At 44.7% G+C, this 21025-nt stretch overlaps 1 protein-coding gene across 4 annotated transcripts in view; it reads right to left on the bottom strand.

The window, feature by feature from the left end:
• SLC35F4 (solute carrier family 35 member F4) overlaps positions 1-21025 on the bottom strand; it is a 99735-nt gene that overhangs the window by 4095 nt on the left and 74615 nt on the right. For 3 of the 4 annotated variants that reach the window (XM_084288179.1, XM_084288180.1, XM_084288181.1), the window contains exons 2-5: positions 16921-17109; positions 12556-12853; positions 5119-5338; positions 61-186 (exon numbers count right to left, since the gene is read on the bottom strand). In XM_084288179.1, the coding sequence (XP_084144305.1) occupies positions 61-186; positions 5119-5338; positions 12556-12853; positions 16921-17109 (833 nt within the window). Of the gene's footprint in view, positions 1-60; positions 187-5118; positions 5339-5551; positions 5868-12555; positions 12854-16920; positions 17110-21025 lie in introns of those variants that run through there. The other variant, XM_084288182.1, reaches the window with a different exon arrangement.

The following is a 21025-nucleotide window of genomic DNA, read 5'->3' as shown; positions in this document are numbered from 1 at the left end:
GTGCGTTTTTAACATCCAGCGTTACAGAAACGAGAATATTAATAAACGGTTGTGACCTACCTTATATAATGCAGACGTAGAGGCTGATCCAACAGCATATGCTACCCCGATAATTGAATCGCCCTGGAAACCATCTGCATATGCCATCATTACGATTCCTGTGATTGCCATTATTGCTGCCACTATCTGCACAGACAAAGCAAAGCGACGTAAAGCTCACTGCAGTTTCATTACACGGGAAGAGATTATCGCTGTGTGGGGTTTCAATGAGTGCCACTAGCTGCTTGCTCTGACTTCAAGCCTTACCCATTTCCCTTAAATAGGTGGTTATGAACTGTTGGGAGAAGCGGAGAACATAATGAAAGGCATCCACTTGGGAGATACGACTCCAAGAAATTTTAAGATGCTGTGCTCAACTATACAAGGGGACAAATATTCAGCAAAGCCACCAATTTGACCAATTTGAATTGAAATGCAAGCATTTTGAGGGCCAATCCTTCCGGACAGCAGTTCAGGAGACTGATCCCTGAGCCGTGTCTTTAAGAAGCCTTTACCATTGTGCTTTTCCAGGGCCTAAATGGAAACCTGGCCTCACTGCTTCAGCGAGTTTGGGTATTGGGAGAGCTGACCCTCTGCTGCTCCCCCTGCAGCGCTCAGGGCAGGGGTGGCAAGGGACCACAAACCAGCACCCAAGATGCTGCAATGCTGACTTTGACCTCAAACCTATTTCTATCCAAGGACTTGAGAGTAAATTACAGTGAAATTCTCTTAGAAGAATGAGTTTCAGCGGCATTTAAGGCTGCCCCCAGCCCCATCCAGCCTGGCCTTGGGCACTGCCAGGGATGGGGCAGCCACAGCTCCTCGGGGCAGCCTGCGCCAGGGCCTCACTGCCCTCAGAGTGAAGAATTTCTTCCTCATATCTAACCTAAACCTCCATTCTTTAACTTAAAACTGTTCCCCTTGTCCTATCATTACACTCCCTGATAGACTGTGTAATAATTCTATAATTCTGCTGTTCCTCCTTATGGTTTACCCTAGCATACAAACACCACAAAGGCCCAGCCTGGCAGCAATGCAGAATTAGACCCAGGACCCTTCAGAAGCCAGCACGACACCTCCTGTTTGTCCTCCGAAGCCTCCCCGTTGCCCTGCACATCTGTTTTAATCTGCGGCTGTGTTATCCATCTTGCCTCGCACATAAATTCAGACGTAGCGTTTCAGCTGTCAGCTGCGATACTTCAGCAGCAATATCTCAAGCAGTATCTCCCACCAGACAAAATAGAAAAGCCTGATAGCTGTGCCCTTCTCCAAATGGAAAGGATGAAGATTTAACACCCGGGCCCAGCAGGCAAAACCTTGCCTTGTGCTAGGGGCGAGGAGTAAATCCATCATCCCCGCGGGGAGATCCTTCCTGGTGGGAAAAACACCTCCCTGCTCCGACCACACCAAACTCAGAGAGACAGCTTCCTAATTTAATCAACGCTTTAGAAAGCCAGCCGCCTTTTCCCCTGAAGCAACCAAAATGATGGACACTACGGAGCATCACCTCGTGAGATTTCAGATGAATACGACCTGATATGGGAGAACGCTATTTAAACTCCGTGTTGGAAGCTCTTCCTGCAAATTACACATCGCTGCATTAGCACAGTTGACCTCTGCCTAGCGTTTGTGGCGTGTTTGCTTTAGGAACCTGCGAGCACGTCCTGCAGGCTGCTGTGAGCTGACGAGCAGCAGCAAGGTCACACAGCAAAGCTGGCTGTTGTAGCTGACAGCTCGTTAAACGAAGCTTTTAATTAACAGAGGAGTGTAGTAACTTTCTTTTGGAGCCTCTTAGAGAAGGAATGAAATCAGCCAGCCTCTTTTTTCCTTTTTTTTTTTTTTTTTTTTTTTTTCCTGGAAGAGAGCTGGGCCAACTAACATTTTAGTCAGGAACATTTGTTTTCCACATGGAGCACAGCAGAAAATGGGGTGCTGCAGTAAAGAGATCTGCCTTCGTCCTACAGACAACCATTTTTTGGGGAAAACTGTCCCCAGACCATTCTGCACCCACCTAATAAGCATTAATTCAGCTTCACAGATGAAACACAACCAAAGGCTCAAGTCTGGAAACTTTTAAGCACATGGCTACTGCTAAGCATCATAAACCAACAGAGCTGTTCAAATACATCAAGTATTTTAAATATTTGTGCTCGCTCTGAGCTACAGCTGTCTGGACTTCCCCAAGTCCCAGCGTTAACGTGGATACAGGCTGCCTTATTAATTCATGAGACATTCACAAGTGGCCAAGCAAACCAGGCTATGGTGCAGGCTGTGCCGTTTCCCTGGGCAGTGCAATAGGTGCTCAGGGTGGCCAAGGGTCTACCTGCACTGAAGCCCTGACTCTTTGCACTTTTATAACTAAACAGCTACATGTTCATTGCTGTATACATCACTCTCATATGAATATTCTTCCTCTGGAGTGAGTTTTTCTCTCTGGGGCTGGGTGCAGGCTCCTTCCCACGCTCCAGCATCCCTGCTGAGGGCACTGCAGAGTGACTCCAGGTAGCTAAATGCAGCCAGGGCAGCTGCATGGAGCCCCTGCAGCCCTCCTGCAGCTGATGCTTCCACAAGCAAGTCTTTGCTGCACCACGAGGTGACTACCACGATGGGTTGCTCTTCAGACAGCCCACCTGAAAACCCAGCTCCCAGCGGCTGCTCTCTCAGGACCGGGGCACCAGCAGGGAGCTGGCAATGCTGACAATCTGCTGCAGAGCTTCTGAGCTGTCACAGCCGCTGGTTCTCGAGCCCAGGCAGCCGAAATCTGTCTCAGGTACACGCACCGGCTGCTTCCCCACCACGACACGCTGCAGACATGCCCTGCGGCTCCACGGCTCTCAAAGAGCTGCTGGGAGCTGAGCTCCTTTGAAAAAAAAAACCTGGCTGTGCTCCTGGCTGCTGAGTGCTTCTGTACAAACACTGGCTCAGGGTATATCATTACCCTTATTTCTTCTCGTCCCCTCGCTGTCCAAATAACCTAATTACACCTGCTGTCTGAGAGCCTCGGGAGCGAAAGGAGTGGATGCATTCAAAACACACGAGGCTGGGGCCGAGCTGCTTTGTCGTATTTCAGTTCTCAAACACTTTCCTGCGTGGTTATTAACATCATTAAGTGTTATTCTGGCAGGAGGGCTGCTGGAAAACGCTGCTAATTGCCCTTCCAAGCACGCTGCATATAGAATCTGCCAGTTAGCAGCAAAAACAGTTTCTTTTACGTGCAGGATTTGCTCTTCACTTCTTCTGCCAGGATTTTTGTACAAACCTCACGGTGTTTACAGCATTAATACCAATGCATATTTATAACAATTTTTTTTTTCCCAGTCAGTGAAAAATGGCTAATAATTGAGGATAGCCTTAGTATTTTTTACTTTTTTTTTTTTTTTTTTTAAAGAGAATGGGCTAGGGAAATACAATAGTTGTGTTTGCTCTTCCAGAAAGAGGCTGATTTAGACAAAAACTGTAGCTTAAAAGGTATAAAAATTACTATTTTTTTTTTCTACAGGGCTCAGTAGCACCTTGCACAAGTGAGTAGTAACAGCAAGAGGCTGAGATGATCAAGGGACAGGGAGGGAAGTACAGCCTCAGAAGTTACTGCTCCTGGTAACTGCTGTAGAGAGGACCTGAGCATTTCAAACCCTGCTTATTCTTTGAGTTAGGCATCAGCATGAGGGTAGGTCACATTCATCTGATGTTTTTACGTTTTATGAAATAGACGTACAGATGTCTGGCTTTAGCTAACAAGGTGAAATGTCCGTGTCCTTACCTTCAAGGGAACCATGGCTGAGGTCTATGAAACACCAGGGAACCTCCTTCATTTTGTCTGGTCTGGTTGAATTGACCCTGGTGAGCCATGGACCCTCCACTGAGCCCATCCAACAACCCCCTGCTGACAGATCCCTACCCATGCTCTTGTGACAACACGCAGGGGTTCGATGTTCAGCCTCCATGCTATGTCCAACCACCCAGCCAGTCCTGCTGGGAGACCCAAGGGACTGTTTTACATTAAACAGTTCCCTCTTCTGCTCCCAAAGGCCAAGCACAGGGCTCTGCTCAGTGTGCTGCTGTCTGCTCTGAAGGCTACATCAGCTGCCTGCGAGTCAGGATGCCTTGTCCTTTCCTTTCTGAGCCCCTCTACCTCACTATTAACCAAAAAAGTTGGTGTCTTTGTCATTTTTTATAAAAGCCCATTTGGATGAGATCCTGATCCATCATGCTTTCCACAGAACTTACATCCACCTGCCCCTCTGGTCCCAGGCATCAAACGTGCCCCATAGAGTCCCTAATTAAGTTCAAGGCCCTTGGCAGCTCAGTAAGGATTGTACCCAATGAGATCATGAGGCCTTAGACCATTTCAGTGGGACAATCTGCATGGGCAGAAACAGCAGAAGGCATACCCAGTCCTTAGCCAAGATATAAAGGCAACAAGCTAAATTGCTGCCCACTAGGAGATTTGGGTACATAAAATCACAGGAAACATGCTTGCTCTTCCCCAGGCCCATACACACCTAATTTTGCTTGAGTTCTTTTTGTTTGTTTGTTTTTCAAGAGTGAAACATTTCCATATTACTGTCGGTGTGTCCTGTAAGGCTTTAATGAAAAACACACCCTCATGCAAAGCAGCTGCTGTCACTTTCAAACCCTATTTGGCAAATGTATGCATGTGTGAAATGTAATAGGATGCAATAAGAAAATATGCTACTTATTGAAAAAAAAAACAACTATTCAAAGAACTAATAAAATTGCTTTGGTTAGAACCTAAGTATTTATCACTAAGTTTAAAATGAAACTAATTGAGCGCTCTTCAGCACTGTAACCCAAGCAGAACAAGTTTATAGGAATCTGGAAGTCCTCCTATTTTAATTTATCTAATTACACTTGGTTGTAATAGCTAAATTTGTATTACCTCTGGAGTCTGACATCTCTAGCCGATTTTAAGGCTGAGGTTCGCATCATTAATCGAAACGAGAAAAGGTTTCATGGTATGTGCATACCATAACGCAGCAGCACTATGGTAGCACAATAGCTCATGGATTTAAGGGTAGGTATGAAAATGAGAGAGGTGAAAATCAGGCATGTCATTACCCTTGCTCCCATGAACCTGTCTTTCAGCACGATCCAAGAAAGCAAGAAGACAAAAGCTTTGTTACAACAGAACAGGGCAGAGACGTCTGTGGCTGTCAGCTTCTTTAAAGCCAGTAAATACAAGTAGTTAGTCAAAGTCCACAGAATAGAAAAGGGAGCAGTCCTTTTAAGAAAGAGTTTCAGCGTCAAACCGTCTTCACCAAAAATCCGACTGCATTCCCTGAGGAAAGAGAAGAGTTTAAAGCTCAGCTAGAATCGTGCTTAGCATTCAGTCCGGCACAGCAGACATTCATTAGACTTTTATCACACTCGATTAAGTGCTTTTCTTAACTACTCTGCGCACCCCTAAGAAAGTATTGGTTAATTCACATGGAGCAAATAACCTGCATTTTTCTCAAACAGCAGTTTCCCAAATAGCAAAGAAGTAACTTACCTGGAATAATCACACCGTGTGCAACCACGATCCCAGGGCCTCGCTCACATAAATGAAGGTTATCTATAAAACACTGACAGTTCTCAGCTTCTGCCTCCAAGGCCGTGAACACGATGATTATAACTGCTTTTTTTTTTTTTTTTCTCTTTCAGCTTGACAATTTTTCTCTTGCTTTACTCTGAAACCTGCTTTTCTTTTTATTGAAATATGTTCTAGTGTACGGCCAAATAAGCTTTGAGAATCACCTGGGATACTCGGAAACCCTGCTGGCCACATCGCCGCAGGGGGACAGGCATCCACCAGAAGTGGGGCTGAGCTGATGGGGCTGAGTCCAGGAAAAGAAAGGAAAGGGGAAGGGAAGGGGAAGGCAAGGGTGTTTTACAGATGTATTTTATTGTAGAGGGGAAAGTTGTGTGCAGTTAAAGACTTCTCTTTGTGGATTAGATTGCAAAACACCCCCTAGCTCCATTAGAGCTGTGTGTCACACATGACCTGAGCAAGTTGTTTGCTTCTTAGGATTTCAAGAAACAGAAGTCAGCTCAGAAGGCTGCCCACCTCTACCTTTCCCAAACTGCAAAGGCCAATTTTTAGCAAATCCACCACCTGTGTACTTGGTTAAAGGGACTCCTCAGGATACCATAGTACAATTCAGTTCCTGACTTCAGTGCAGTCTTGCTGGCTTGTCTGCATAAAACAGGAGTTGTCCCACACGGGAACGCGTCACAAAACCAAAATGCCAGGGGAGCAAACCAAGGTACCATCAAACCACATCATTACGGGGCGACATTAAGGGACTCGTCAAAATCCCATGCGGCCTCGACGCCCCAAAGCGTTCGCAGCCAAACACGGCTGTGGTTGGAAAATTCCTAAAATATCAACTACGTGGAACTAACGAGCAACTTCAAAGAGTGCATTGCAAAATAGAGCCAAAAGCACCTGAGGGTTCTGGTGGTGGTTTGTTTTTGTTTGGTTTTGAGATGGGAGGATAACCATTATCCAGTTTTGATCTTGCTTTTACAGGCAGTGTTGTTTTCAGGTGTCCTAAACCACTTTTCCTAAATTTGGTGAGTTGAACTGTTAAATATATATATATATATATATATTATTTTTTTTCCTATTACGAATAGGAACCATCTCATTTTCAGGAAAGCTGAACAATAGCATCTACATAATACATAAGATGAGCTATGTCTTACTTAATAACTACTCATTCCCTACTGCCACTAAAATGACCTGGGGTACAAAGCACTCATTTTTGGTAATAATAAGTTCCTTTCTCAAACTCTGTGCTGGTGTGTGCAACAAGCTAATGCTCAGGCAGGTAGATCTGCTAATTACCTCCTTCATTCTATCTGACCTATCTGTTCTCTGAAGTCAGCCCTTTTCCTGTAGGTCTGAACAGAAATGTTTTACACAGAAAAGGAACAGCCAGTGGCGTGTATCATTTACCCGACGTGCAAAGCAAATTAAGTGCAGCAAACAGATTAATGCCTCAGTTTGAACGCAGGCTGTTGTACCACCGATTTCCACAGGAGTTAAATGGGATGAAACTCCTTGTCTGAGAAAGGACTCACTGGTAGCAGAGACTGGAATGTTTGTTGGCTTGCAGATGTAGCAGTCGATGTTTAAAAGATGTTTTTCTCCCCATGAGACTTAGGTAAATGCAGAGATGATTTTGGGCTCAGACAGATGGCCTCTGACCTGGCTGCACCATCGCAGCATTTCATGACACCAGGGCTGGTGTTCACTGCCTTGTCAAGAACAGATCTGAAGTGTGAGCTGTAGACCCATACGGAGCCTGATGTCCAAACCAGCGGGAATTCTGCATCGATTTGGAAGCACGATCGGATCGTTACATGGTTGTAAATGCAACCTGTCTCAGACACTGTCAGGATTTGTCTTAGAGGGAACAAGCTTGTGCTGTATTAAAAGAGAGGAAGGTGCTTGGGCTGCTTGCAATAATGCAGGGCACAATTCACCATCCCAAAGGCAACAGCAAAATCATCCGAGCACGTCACCGTGGCACAATCTGCAAGGCAGCAGGAAAAGCTCTTCTAAAAATGTGCCATGGGAAATTATATCCCTGTAATCCCCGTGCCTGGCAAGGTGAGGCACTGACAGCGGGCAGATAAAAGGGACCAGCAGCTGTAGCTGGAGGCCGGCTAGGCCAGAGTTATGCACGAGATGTTGGGAATATGCCCAGCACTTCTGCTCGTCTGGGGGCAGGAGGCATCAAAAAGTCAAAAAGGGGTGGTGGAGGGGGGAGATGCCAGAACGGGTTGGGTTTTCTTGTCCTGTAGATCTCCAGGATTTCTGTACCCAGACAAACTCCAAGCAGAGCCAGGAGGATGGGGGCCAAAGCTCCCTGACTGTGAATCCTTGGAAGGAGGAAGCCTTCAGTACAATGGCAAATTTTGTGTTATTCTGGGTCGGGCTCTCTGGGCTGGTCAGCTATCTGGCAGAGACAGCTGTGGCACTGCCAAACACGTCGCTTATCTCTGAGTGCTCAGAAGCCGTGGGAGGGATGAACACAGATTCACAACTAGGAAAAGAAATCTGGAAAAGCTTCACACGCCCCAGGCAATGAACTGTTCAAGCACATCGAGGAGCCTTCATCACACACAGGAGAATGCAATGACCACACAAAACAGAGGCCAGAGGTTCCTCATCTGTCAGTTCAAAGAAAAACAAGAAAAAAAAAGCAGCGAAAATTTGTGGCAGGGTCATGCTGAGCAAGACAGAGACCAGACGAACTCACCTCAGTGCCCAGGAGAGCTCCGAGTGCCTGATGAATAACGCTCAGCAAGTGAAGAGATGGGACGAATACTTTATTTCCCCATCCACGTCTACAGGAGATTGCCTCGGGCTTTGTGAAGGCTGGCTGCTCAGTGGTTAACTCAGCCTCTTTGGCATGCAACTAAAATTAAACTTGCAGAAGTCATCAGGACATGACAGTGATTAAAACCCTGCGCTCAGGGGAGAGGGCTCCGCGGATCCCTCCTCGATACAGATATCTGCAGGCTGTTGACTTAAAGGCAGAGACAGATCCAAGGGCAGCTGACCCTGAAACTATGACACAAACTATTTCCAAATGCACAAGAAGTCTATTTAAAACCTGCCCTCTAACACAAATAGCTCCTTTTATTTGCAGGTAGCCCTCAGCCATCAGCTCTGGGCAGCGTGCCATGCTCTCAGGAATTACAGACCTCAGGCAGACGTGTAGCGTTGCCTCTGGCACCCACCGAACAGCCTGCACCACCTCGTCGTTATTCTGATGCCAGAGCACGCAGAAGAATAGATTTATTCACCCCTGACGCACGGCAGCCTCTGGAGTGTAATGCAGCAGCTGGTTTTAAAACAGCTTACAGGAAAAAAAAAAAACAAAACAGAGCTAACAGACGCTACCTGGGGTAACATGAATATGGGAAATGTAATTACAGCATCCAGAGTAATACTTGGCAGGGCCACCAGTGACATTAGGGCAGCGAGAAGCACTGCAAGACCTTTTGTCAGCACGAGTTGTTCCCATGTCATTCAGTCCTTCTGTCCCAGTGCTGGCACCTGTGCACTAAAATGTCGTCTAGCTCCATCTCAGGGGATGGACACAGCAGCAGTGGTGGTTTAACAAACGTTGATGTTTTTCCAGGAATGACCGAGTTCTCATTTCGTGTGTTGTCTAAACATAAAGGAAGAGCCCAGCTTTGTGTGACCCTCTCACATAAGCAGTGTGTGGCTCCAGAAGCACAGGAACGCTGTCTCCCAACAGGAATGGCCCAAGGGAAGCCCTGGTTTTGTGCTGCTGGTCTTCCTCCCTACCACTGATGCATTCGGGGTAGTTTCAGGAAATACAGATCCTCACGTCTCCTCTGGAAAGACCTTTGCAGTGAAGATCTAGATCTGAGTGCTGTTTCAGAAGAAGAAGAGGAAGCTAGGATGAGCACTGCTGCAACATCGATGGAGACATTTGTAGGTGACAAACTTGCAGATGGCAGAAGACAGCAAACATCAGCCACTTTGGGCTCTCTTCAGTTTAAGTGGGGCTCACATTTTGTTGTCCTTTCTCCTACAAAACCAGCTCTTCCCAGCATGTTCATCTTTCCTCAAACCCACACCGAGAACGCTCTTCCTTTAAGGCTGCACAGCACCTGGTGTTACAGCAGGCTATACTCTGGCAGAAAGCCATCGTACATTACAGAGCTTGTCCTTGAGAAACCAAGACAGGGCGCAGGGAGGCAAAATTTCTTGACATTGAAAATATCTTCCACCTAATCCAAGCCATAACTCTGTCAGGGCCCTACGCCAAGCCTGTGAAGTGCTTTCTGCTGTGGGAAATATCAGCAGGGTGAAAATTCCCACTGCTGAGCTTCAGGACTTTTTGTTCATGGCTATTGCAAGGACTCCCACATTTCAAGGTCTGTATTATGTGGGACATAACCTGTTATCTACAACACTGGGGAGAGACAAAGAGCTGTGTCTTCCACCTGAAGACAACTAAGATACTTCACAGAAATGCAGCAGGGAGGTAATAACTGTGAGTTAGTTTTTGAGACCACACGATTTAATCTCTAAGGTAACGTATGAGAGGGAAGAAGCACACAATTTACAGCCTGAAGATTATAGCCCTTTCAGAGAGCCAATGTAAAGCTGAAGACTGAGACTTCCATCCTTCCAAGCGGGATTTATTTGTTGAGACATAAAAAGGAACAACGGCCCTATACAGCTTTACCAGCCTGGGGCAGCACTCTGCAAGTCACTAGCACGATCACTGGACTCTGCCAAGAAACCTCGACATTGTTTGTTCAGATCCACTGGGAATATCTGCTGGACAAGTTGTCATATGTCTTTAAAGCTCACAGTGAGTAACTACATCCTCCAGAAACACGAACACAAATTTCCTCCGGACTCTGAGGCAGGCCTGGAATCGTTACAGGGCAGGCTTCACTGGCAGGAATTGGCTACTCGCTCCCCAGAAATAAAACCACCAAATGAATCAACAAGACATCTTTGCATAATAAATAATAATAATAATAATAATAATAATAATAATAAACAGTAGCAGGAACAGTATCAAAACCACAACACAAGTAGTTATGCAAACTGGTCTAGTTTGGAAAATAACCCTGCTGTGGGCAGGAGGCTGGGTTACACGACCTCCACAGATCCTTTCCAAGCTAAATCTTTCTATAACTCTGAATTTAAAAACTACAAATGATGCTTTTCAATTCTTTAAGTGGTCAGAAAACCAAGCAGTCATCCTGAAGAGATTTCCATTCCCATATCTAAGCAGAGAGAGTTTGGCTTGTGAAGTCATAGCACAGCACAGACCAAGTCGACTGGTCCCCATGATAAAGCCAGCATTTGCCAGCAGTTATTTGCCAGATCCTGCCTGGGATCTGCATTCCCAATGCATCTGGAATGGGAAATACTCTGGGAACACGCCTCGCCACCAGCCCATCAGCTCTAGCACTTTGCACACATTCACAAACCAGCTCCACATCTGTGTGCAGAAATTCCTCTGGGCATGTAAGCATGTGTCCTCAAATTTAACAGCTGAACTCTTAGCAGCTTGGGAAATGTATCTATTATTTAAGCATGCTTTTATTATGCACTGCCACGAATGTCTGGACCAAAACTTTGTTCTGATGGATATGTAATCAACCAACCAACTGCTGAGGATCTATCTGCAGGGATGTTTATTCTCACCTTGTTCCTTATTTGCTCTGCATTTGTTATTACTTTACCCCATACCCAGCAGCCAAGCTGACACTGTTAATGTTCTCACAAATACTCCAGAAAGAATCTCAATGAAGGCATCATTAACGTACAAAGCACCAGGGTTTTCAGAGAAGCAGTTAATTAAGTGCAACTGTTCAATTTTAGCCACGCTGATTTGACAGAAATGATAATTTAGGGCCAAATTACATCTCAGATCCTGGCAAAAGCAGCCAAGGGAAGACTTTGGCCCTGCTACACTCCAGCTCTGACAGTCACAAAATGAATTCCCTGAGTGCTCAATGACAGACCCGCAGTACCCTGCAGAACAGGCAACTCTGCTGGAGGCAGTGAGATTGTTTTCAAAGCAAGTCCACACTGGAGTAACAGAGCTGGGTCCCAGCTCCAAGCTGTCCTGTAAATACCTTCCTGCCATGGGTGAGGCATGCGATACCTTGGCACGTTGAATTTAGCTTCATCCTTTAAAGCAGCTTCTACTTCAGTGTCAGATTAGTAGAGTAATGGAAGTAGAAGAGGAATTGTAAAATTAACTGCCCCAGAGGGTGGTGGCATGGAAGTGTCCTGAGAACAGGTTAGCAACGGTTTTGGTAAGTACTGGCCAGGGTGGAGGTGAGCCTGGTCCTGCTGCAGTGCTGGTGGTGGGACTGGATGCCTTCTTTGGGTCCCCAAAAAGAAGGCTGGCTTCTAAAAAACAACGGGCATTTATACATCACCACCCCTGCAGACTAATATTATAGTCAGTACTGTAGACTGCTACAGTCTTTGCACTTGAGGCTGAGTTCAATTGCAACTTGCAGCCATGGAAAGCCTGGGGTCAGAGAGCCATTCCTCTTGAAACAGAGAGGAAAAGCTATTTCCATGTGGAGCTTTACAGAAGAACAAAGCCTTCACATCCTTTCCTCACCATGAGTTGTTTTGATTGCACTTTGTACTGCCACTCTGTCATAAATGGGCCAGGAGAGATTAATTAATGGTGAGTGGAAGCCTGATCCAGACAGGAACACAAAATATAGAGATCTTAGATAACGGCAAGATTATAGGCAAATTACTGACCTTTCCAACTCAATGAAAAACCCTCTACAATCAATTACCCATTTATTCAAGAATATATCACTCATCTGTTAGCCTTTTGTAAGATATTTATGAATGAGATTTTCAGCAGCGTGACCTTCAAGCTGTCTTCTGACACCACGGGTCAACCAGAGAAGAGCAGCGATTTCAGTCCGCAGAAACCAGGCTGCTTAAAGTGATATTGCCACGATAAAGCCTACCTGATTTTTTTGATTGGAGACTGCTTCTCCTGTGCAGTTGCAAGGTGCCCAGAATAATAAATGGGAAACACCATAATGTTCCAGTTTGTTGAGAACCAAGTCATGAAAAAAGGACAGTCAAAGGTCTCGTACGTGATTTTGACAAACTGCGTGGTCCCGACCCAGGAGGAAGAGACGGACAAAATGATCAGAAATCTCCAGATAAGCTTAAGAAACGTGGATGTGCAAGATTGGCATCGTGTCTGTCCCTCAGCTTCTTGGCTGCTGCTCTCTGTGTGCGTTTGTGTTCCTTCTTCTCCTGGATTATAAAATAAAATAAAAATAATAAAAAAAAAAAAAAAGCACAGAAAAAGAGAAGAGTTGCACACATAATTAATGCATTCAAAACAATTCTTAGCAAAATCTCCCCTTCCGATCCAGACACCAACCATCCCCTGCCTTCTCTCTGTAATTCCTGCGCGCCTGACAAACACTTAAATCCTGCTCAGAAATACTTCAGTAATACTATCTTCAAGGTGATAGAACAAAATATAAACACAACACAGAGGCCTGAGGTACCAGCATTACAGCTAAGCTGTTTGCCTTATCAGCCCTTCTTTCGTTCTGTCAGCCAAACCCCTAGAATAGAGCTCCATCTCTTGGAGCCAGCTACATTATAAAGTCAATTACTGTGCATGTTTGCAACATAAAAGCTATCTGAGCCGGTGCATCTGAAGCCAGAAACAAGTTCTTATTATTCAAGATTTTAACTCAAAAATCACTTTTTTTTTTTATTTGCAGGCTGAGAGGTGGAAAAGCAACAGTCTGCTGGCTCTGTATTCCAAAGCAGAGAGGTTTTTTTTTTTTTTTCAGTCAAGGTTGTGTATTTACACTTTTGAAGTTAAAAAAGGAAACCGGACAAAACCGAAGCTCGACATGCCTGAAAATAAACCTCTAAAGATAACCCAGGACGAAATGGAAAGTTGCCGCTTTCCATTTTAATACAATACTTTTCAGACCTAATCTGCAGATCACTGGAAACAGAACTGCGGACTGCGTAGAGAATTAATCTCACTGGCTAATGACTTGCTCTCCAGACGTACCTTCCAGAGAGGCAGCCCATGAATCCTATTCTGATTTCAAATTCCAGCTAAAAACAACCAATCCAACAACACTGGATGCTGAGCAGCAGTGTTTGATTGATTTAGGTCCACGTGCTCACGCGGCAGAGATGAGCTCCAACCATTTACCACAGTAGAATACATTGCGTTGGTTTGATACAAGAAACTGGAGTTCCTTCTAAAAATCATGACCGGCAGCTACCCTCAGCTATTACTAGTCACATCGCCACCTGATGTGATGTAGTGTAAGAAGCAATCTAATTCTTGATGTTAAGGGGAGCCACAGACCTACTGCAGCAGGAGCACACACTCTTAAATGTGAGAGAGGTCCAATTCAAAATCAGATCTGACTTTCCTTTTGTACTACTGCTTCTGCTACAGCCATAAAGAAACATAAAAGTGAGGCTCCGAGTTATTAAATCAGACCTACTTTACACCTAAAACTTACTCCTCATAACAGGGAGTACATTTGTAACCAAAAATTTTCTTAACTTGGACACAAAGCTTTTTGTAATTGCGATTGTATGCTGCATTTTTCCCCCAAATAATGAGCATTTAGTTGCTCCACTGTTTAGTGGTGAATCAAGAATTTAAATAAAATTACAGGTTTATTAAAACATGGAGAGGATAATCAGACAGAGCTCTGAATAGAAAAGCATCATTTCAGCATTCGCTTTGGCTACTGAGAGAAAATAGGTGTTTTTGTAGTACTAATAATGACTGGCATCTTCTATTAAGAAGTAAATTACAGTTTATTTGCAAGTTAGAGTGGTTTAGAAAGAATGTATCTCGTACTATCCCCTTGCAGGTTTTCCTGCTAAGCAAAGCTATCATGCAATTAGTCCTTCAGCTGACAGTTAAAGTAATCACACGATGGAAGACTAAAGCACCTTTATCTTCACATTAGGTTTTCCAATTACCAAATAACCCTGTAATTGCTGTTACTATGCATGACACTGTCATTAGCATTTGACTTGGATGTTACAGGTCTGAATGTTGGGGAAAGGCACAGAAACATACACTTTTTTGCAAGTCTCAGCTTGGTTTAGAAGACCTATGTAAGTTAAAGCCTAATTAAATGGGCAGCGAGGAGTTTTTGTAAGTGCTTAATGGGTAGGGTTCATCCCATGTAATGCAGTTAGCAAATAATTGCATATCCAGACTCAAAACGTCTAGGCCCCCTCTATACACAATGATAATGGAAAAGCATGTTGAGAAGGTGGCTCTCGTCCTCATGTATCTAAGGCAGGTGGGATGTATGTCCCACTGGAGGCTCTTCTCTCCCCTTAGACTAGATATCTGTATTTAAAGTGAAAACCCCAGTCAAATTGGCACAGTAACTTGATGGTCACTTAAAAATCCATGAGATGTGCACACCTAAATCTTGGCCAAAGATCCACAAGGACGAGAAAAGAAATATCTTTAAAAAAATCACGGGGATTGAGCTTAAAGAGGGTGGGGACGTACAGAAAGCAGACACACAGGTTGGAGGATTTCCAAGTCATGAAGCTGAGGCTGGACTGAGCTAGGAAGTAGTGCTTCTGTTCAGCTACTGAATGATATGTTAATGGGGAGAAAAAAACATTCATTAGCCAAAGTGGTTGGTAAATAGCATTTTACCGTTAGCAAGGTGGTAGAAATCCTTGGTGACAGCTCAGCCTGAAACAGACCAACAGACCTGTCGAGAGCATGGAAACAATCTGAGAGCTCAACAAGGATGGAAAGGCAGAGAAGAATGTAGATGACACTGCAGATGACACATGAAGAAGACACATGTCAGTGGCAAATTATGTTGAAAGGCAGCTAGCAGAAACATCCCTTTGTGGTCCTTTTCCATCTAAGTGATGTGATTTTTGCATGTGACAAGATGGAAACAGAAAAAGCTTCTGCTTTTGTTTTCAAAAGAATGATGTGAGGAAAATCAAATCCTACAGCTTTTCTTCTGAACTCATAACTATTTTGTAACTACATCCTAGAAAATAACATCTTTGTTAACCTACCTATCAGGTCAATCCTATTAAAACCTCACTGATGAGGAATGGAAGAGTGAAAGAATGCATAAAAAGGGAACTTAAAAAAATTGCAAAATAAACATTTGGAAGAGTATGATGTCAAGGCACTACCCTTTTCTCAAGGGAACTAAAGTCAGTTTTTAAAAGGATGGATTCTGATTTTGGATGTACCCTAGTGCCAGCACGTACAGCATTATTTCAGCCTGATATCTGCAAAAATAAAAATAAAATAAAAAAAAAAATGAGAGCAGAGTGGTCTTCTGGTATCCTAGGTATGATCCTGAAGATGCTGTACCACCCACTCCTTGCTGCAGTCGTCACCTTCAATCATTTTCAGAGGGTTTCCATCAAGACAGTACTCCTGGAGTACAACACCCCTCCATTTTCCAGCACAAGACAGAAAATGTCTGACTCTTGCTGCCATCGGTGGTGCAGTGACAAGACAAAGGCTCATCTGCCACAGTTCCAGTGTGCAAGGGAGATCCAGCCTGTTCTTCCTCCCCTTTTTTCCTCATCATATCTAGTCAGACAGTTTTGCAAAGCACTTGGGACAGTTAAATTATTTCAGTCATTTAACTGCTCTCTCCTCAGCACAATTCAGCACATTCAAAGGTCTCTGGTTGCATTTTGTAACTGCTCCCTTACCACCCCTGTTGATGACGGATGGACGTCATGATGAAGAAGTCAGTGTTCACAATACCTACGGGTGCATTTGAGCTAAACTTCTGCAGTAAAGAACATGACACGTTCCTGCTGGAAGCCCTGATGCGCGGCTGATCGATGATCTGAACTGTGATGGTCTTTCCTAGGTATCCTTCCACCTGTTGTTCCTCCTCTTCCTCTTCATCAGACCGTCCATGGTATGAGCTGAAGTTGTCATTGTCTTCGAGGAGGTAGATGGCTGGCTTTTAAGGGTCCTGGTCTCTGGCCAGAAGTAACCTTATACGACTAATTTGTGTACTAACGTTAAGCATCCTTTTGACATCTTCTGTGCCTACTGGCCTTACGATTTCTCAGATAACACATCCTATGTTCCTACTGAGGCCCAGAGCTTTCTCTCCCATCCTTGCTTCCTTCTTGCCTACCCCCAGCTTGCACACAGGTACAGGAGGCACCTTCACGTGGCTGTGCGGTTTGCAGCACTGAAAAGAAACGTCAGCACATCCGGACCCTGCACCATCTTTCAGAAAACAGACGGAAGAGGCCTTGTGCAGGCATACTGTGACGCCGAAAATGCGGCTGTTTATGCCTACCTGATCTGCTCTGCCTCTCGACTCTGCTGTGCCGACAGATTCCCGAGGGACTTCGATTCTGCAGCTCAAGAATGGGAGCAGCAGAATCTTCAGCAACAGATAGAGGGGAGAGCTGCCTAGTCATGCCTCTGTGTCTGCTGGGGCAGTTGCCTCCTGGCTTGCATTGGATGACAGATGATCGTGAGGCACCTGAGAAGAAAGAGTTTGCATCAGTTTGGCTGTAAACTCCCTGGAGGAAAGCGGGGCTTTCAAACACTGCCAGTGAAATGCATACAAACGATTCAGCGGGAGAAAGGAAGCACAGTGCAAAAATCAAGCTTTCAGCTTTGGTCAGAATCAAGTAAATATATAAGTAAATAAATACTCCACTCTCTCCCCCCTTATAGATAAAAGGTGCCGTACGAAAACCAGTCTTTCCCCTGGAGAAATGAGAGCCCTGTAGTGCAGCATATCCTTAGCCCCATGGCTCCATCCATAGGGTCTGAACAGTCAAAGGAATTTGTACTCACGTGGGCCCCTTCCTGAGCACTGACACTGAATCGGGCAAAAAGAGAGGTCACCATCCTTCCCTAGGGTAGAAAGAAGGGCTGAGGAATGACTGCCTCCTGGGGTCAGTGCTGGCAGGCTCCCAAGAGGACGGCTGCCCCTTTCCATCCTCCAGAATCATCCTCGGGGGTCTTGCACGGAATGAAGCCTCAGCCACTGACAGATCTGTAGGATCAGACTTCTTCTAACTCACTGAGGAGGCCAGATTTAAGTCTTGACGTGCCCCACGTCAGGATCTCCACATCTTCAGAGAAGTTGCTTTTTCTTCTGCTGCTAGGTGCAGCCAACACCACGATGCTGCACTTCACAGGGAGGCTTTGCAGAGGCACAAGGCAGCGGACAAGACCCAGGTCCCAGAAATACCAGCAGCACCAGATGAAAAGTTCATCAGAGACGCAGCATTTTACACGTAAGAGCTTGAAGGACTGGACTGAGAATCAGCAAAGAACAGAAAGGAGTGCGGTGCTGGGATCTGGCAGAGTGAGCTTGATCGTCCGTGTGCTCCCAAACTGATCGAAGGTGCTTGTTTAAGAGGTCAACACATGAGCAGCACATCAGAGTCCTCTTTGGAGCCAGTAAGTCGAGATGAGAGGTCATTTTGGTAAGCAGGTGTGTTGATGGTCAGTTGAGATCACCCAGCACTTTTTTTGCAGATGCAATTTCAGCTGGTGACCACTTAACCCAACCTGAGTCACATACACCCAGAGCAGCCACTGACTTTGCCATGACTTGGAAGGATTCAATACGACAAACATAGGCCTCACATTGAAAAGAATAGAAAAATAGACACAAAACCCACATGTAAGGTGCCAAGTATGCAACAAATATGGCAAGCAGCTCAGAAGGCAACATTCTGCATTGCAACACGAGCCATTTCAGTACCTGTTGTGCAAACATCTCCACGCCAAATCACATAAAAGTATATTCTAAGGCCACGATTTCAGTGTTTAGGAGACTGTATGAATGAAGTCAACACTCTTTTGCCAGAAGAGGCTCATAAAGCCTCTCATATAATCTTCAAAGATTAGCTTAAAGCTATGTTAGATTCACCAGCTCTAACTACAAAGACCATGAAGAAAGAGACGAATACACTGTACTGCTCACAGAAGCCCTCTCACCCTATTTAGAGCCTCCAACTTCAGTTTTTACCTAATAAACCCCTCGGGATGATCCTCCAAGATGCTTTCTGCTTGCTCCCACCTTGCCACACAGCCCTACAAATTCAAGCACTGAGGGATACAACACACGGTCTGTAACAGGACAACCACTGAAGCTGATTTTGAAGGATTAACACCTATACGGTGTCTAAGCACTATATTGTCTCTTTTTTTTCGGTGAGCATCACTCCCTACAGAACTTTTTAGAGTCTACTGGGTATTTTCAAACTTCTAAAACAGCTTTTCATCTTCATATATTTACTTTTTAATGGAGAAAATCTTAATCTAAGAGACATGCAATTCCCTCCAGGACTTTGTTCTACTCATTTCCCAAGACCAAGCCTCCAAAGTCCACCACAACACCTTTATTTGACAGCCAAAAATTAGTTCCAATCTCCACAAGGTTAAAACAATCAGTACTTTCTGGCCTAAATATTCAGTGAGGAACTTACAAATTTTCCAGTCCACAACTTGAAGGGGATTTTTTCCGAAAGCGTTTGCTGACTGCCTGTCCTCTGAGAATCTGCCGCCAAGGTGCATCGACCCAAATCACTGCTCACTTTGATACGCTTCATTTAAAGAGATTTCATTAAGTTGAAAGACACATGCTACATCTCAATTCAGGTAATTTAGAGCAAGCTCAGGATTCATATTACGCTCAGCAGAAGTCTAGCAGATGATCTGCAACCGAAATTTCAAGGAAACCTATTTTTCCTCATACGCAAAAAGAGCTCCGAGTTATTTATATCTGGTACAATAAAGGAGCACCAATCTTTTCCTGTACATTGAGAAACTCGGCAGTTGAGACCAAAACTGCAATTCAAGAGATTGCATTTAATTGAAAGTCACTGCTTGATTTAGTGAAATCTTCTTCTATATGTGAAAGCAATCAGATAGCACGGCAATTTATCAATATTTCATTGTTACTGTTAGAAAGCCTAGGCCATCTAATGCTACTGAAGCTGAACATATTTTAAGGAGATCCTTTGACAGGGAAGGTGAATAGATATGTGCTGGGATAATTTGTCCAAACCTGGTATCAGCAGCAAGGGCAACAAATCAGCTTTTACAACACACACCAGCAAAACCCTGCACGTGTGCGCCGCTACCCCCGTTAGAGGAAGGGAAGGCAGAACGATATGGGACTGCTGTTCTTTGCCTCACAAAGCATTTACCAGCTATCAACAAGGCATCCACTGAGACCCTCCAAACTTGGGGAGGCATCAAGAGCAGCATTTGCCACTGAAATTTTGCATACGTGAATCCCACTTGCCTGCGGAGACCCCATAGTCTTAGGTGGTGAGCCCGTGCCCCCTCCAGAGAGGATGCTACTGAAAAAAGATTGGGAAAAACCGAGCAAAGAGGAAAAATCTTGCCAGTCTGATGGATCTGACTGCCAGAATTATTCCTAGATTACCTGGAGCTTGTAATTGAGTGTCAAAGTAACACTCAGCCCACGGACTTGACAAAGGAGGGAACGGAAAACAGGAAAGGACCCCACAGGATTGTATCAAGCACTTAATGGATCAAATTCAACAGGATGACTTTCCATTATCAGCTATAAACAACCCTCTGCTCTGTCCCATTTTTCAAGATTCTTTTTATTATTCTATTTCAGTAAATCTTCTTCTTTGCCCTGCAAATGCAAACACCTTACAGCTCAGGAAGCAAAGCCATTTCTATACACGTGGAGACCGAAGGAAAAGCAGCAAGGAGAACCTGGGGCTTTCTGCATGCTTCTAACAGTCTGTCCTTGTCTGGCATCAATTAGTACATACTTACTCCAGTGCACTTCCATTTAGCAAGGTAATTATGCTTGTGACTACCCCAGACCACATGATTAATATCACCCAAATCCTCTCCTTTCCACGTGCTTGAGCACTGTTCCAAGCCCAGGCTGCGGGAGGAGGTGAGCCACCGTGAGCTGCTGCTGCTGGGCTGAGTTAAACCAGGAGCCTGCAGCACACGTGTTCTGAGAACCATTGTCACCATCCACCTGTAAAAATCCCTTGTCCCTCTAACAGATGATGACTTGTGGCTTTCCATTCATACGGAGACTTCCACATGCAGCTCACACGGTGAGAATATTTGCCCCCTCCTTGGCTTCAGGCTACACAAAACACTGTTATTAAGCAAGGAGGCTTGGAGAGAAAAGATTATTTTGAGACTCAAAACAACTTTCAGATTATTTTTGTATATATAGGACATATTTATCACGTGACAACAGTGCTCTGAATACTAAAAAATATGCCATTCTGTTGGAGACACCTTTTCTAGTCTCAAAGTTGCTACTAGAAATGGATTGAATGGACTTCAAGTAAAACAATCAATGCCATATAAAAATATAGCCCTGGGAGTAACTTTTCTGGCCTGGTCATCATAGAATTGATGTGTTTTTTTTT

Source organism: Netta rufina, assembly GCF_964035555.1.
Source record: "Netta rufina genome assembly, chromosome: 5".
Taxonomy (NCBI): Eukaryota; Metazoa; Chordata; class Aves; order Anseriformes; family Anatidae; genus Netta; species Netta rufina.
Note: the sequence above shows the minus strand (reverse complement) of the source record. Positions and strands in the feature narration are given on the sequence as shown.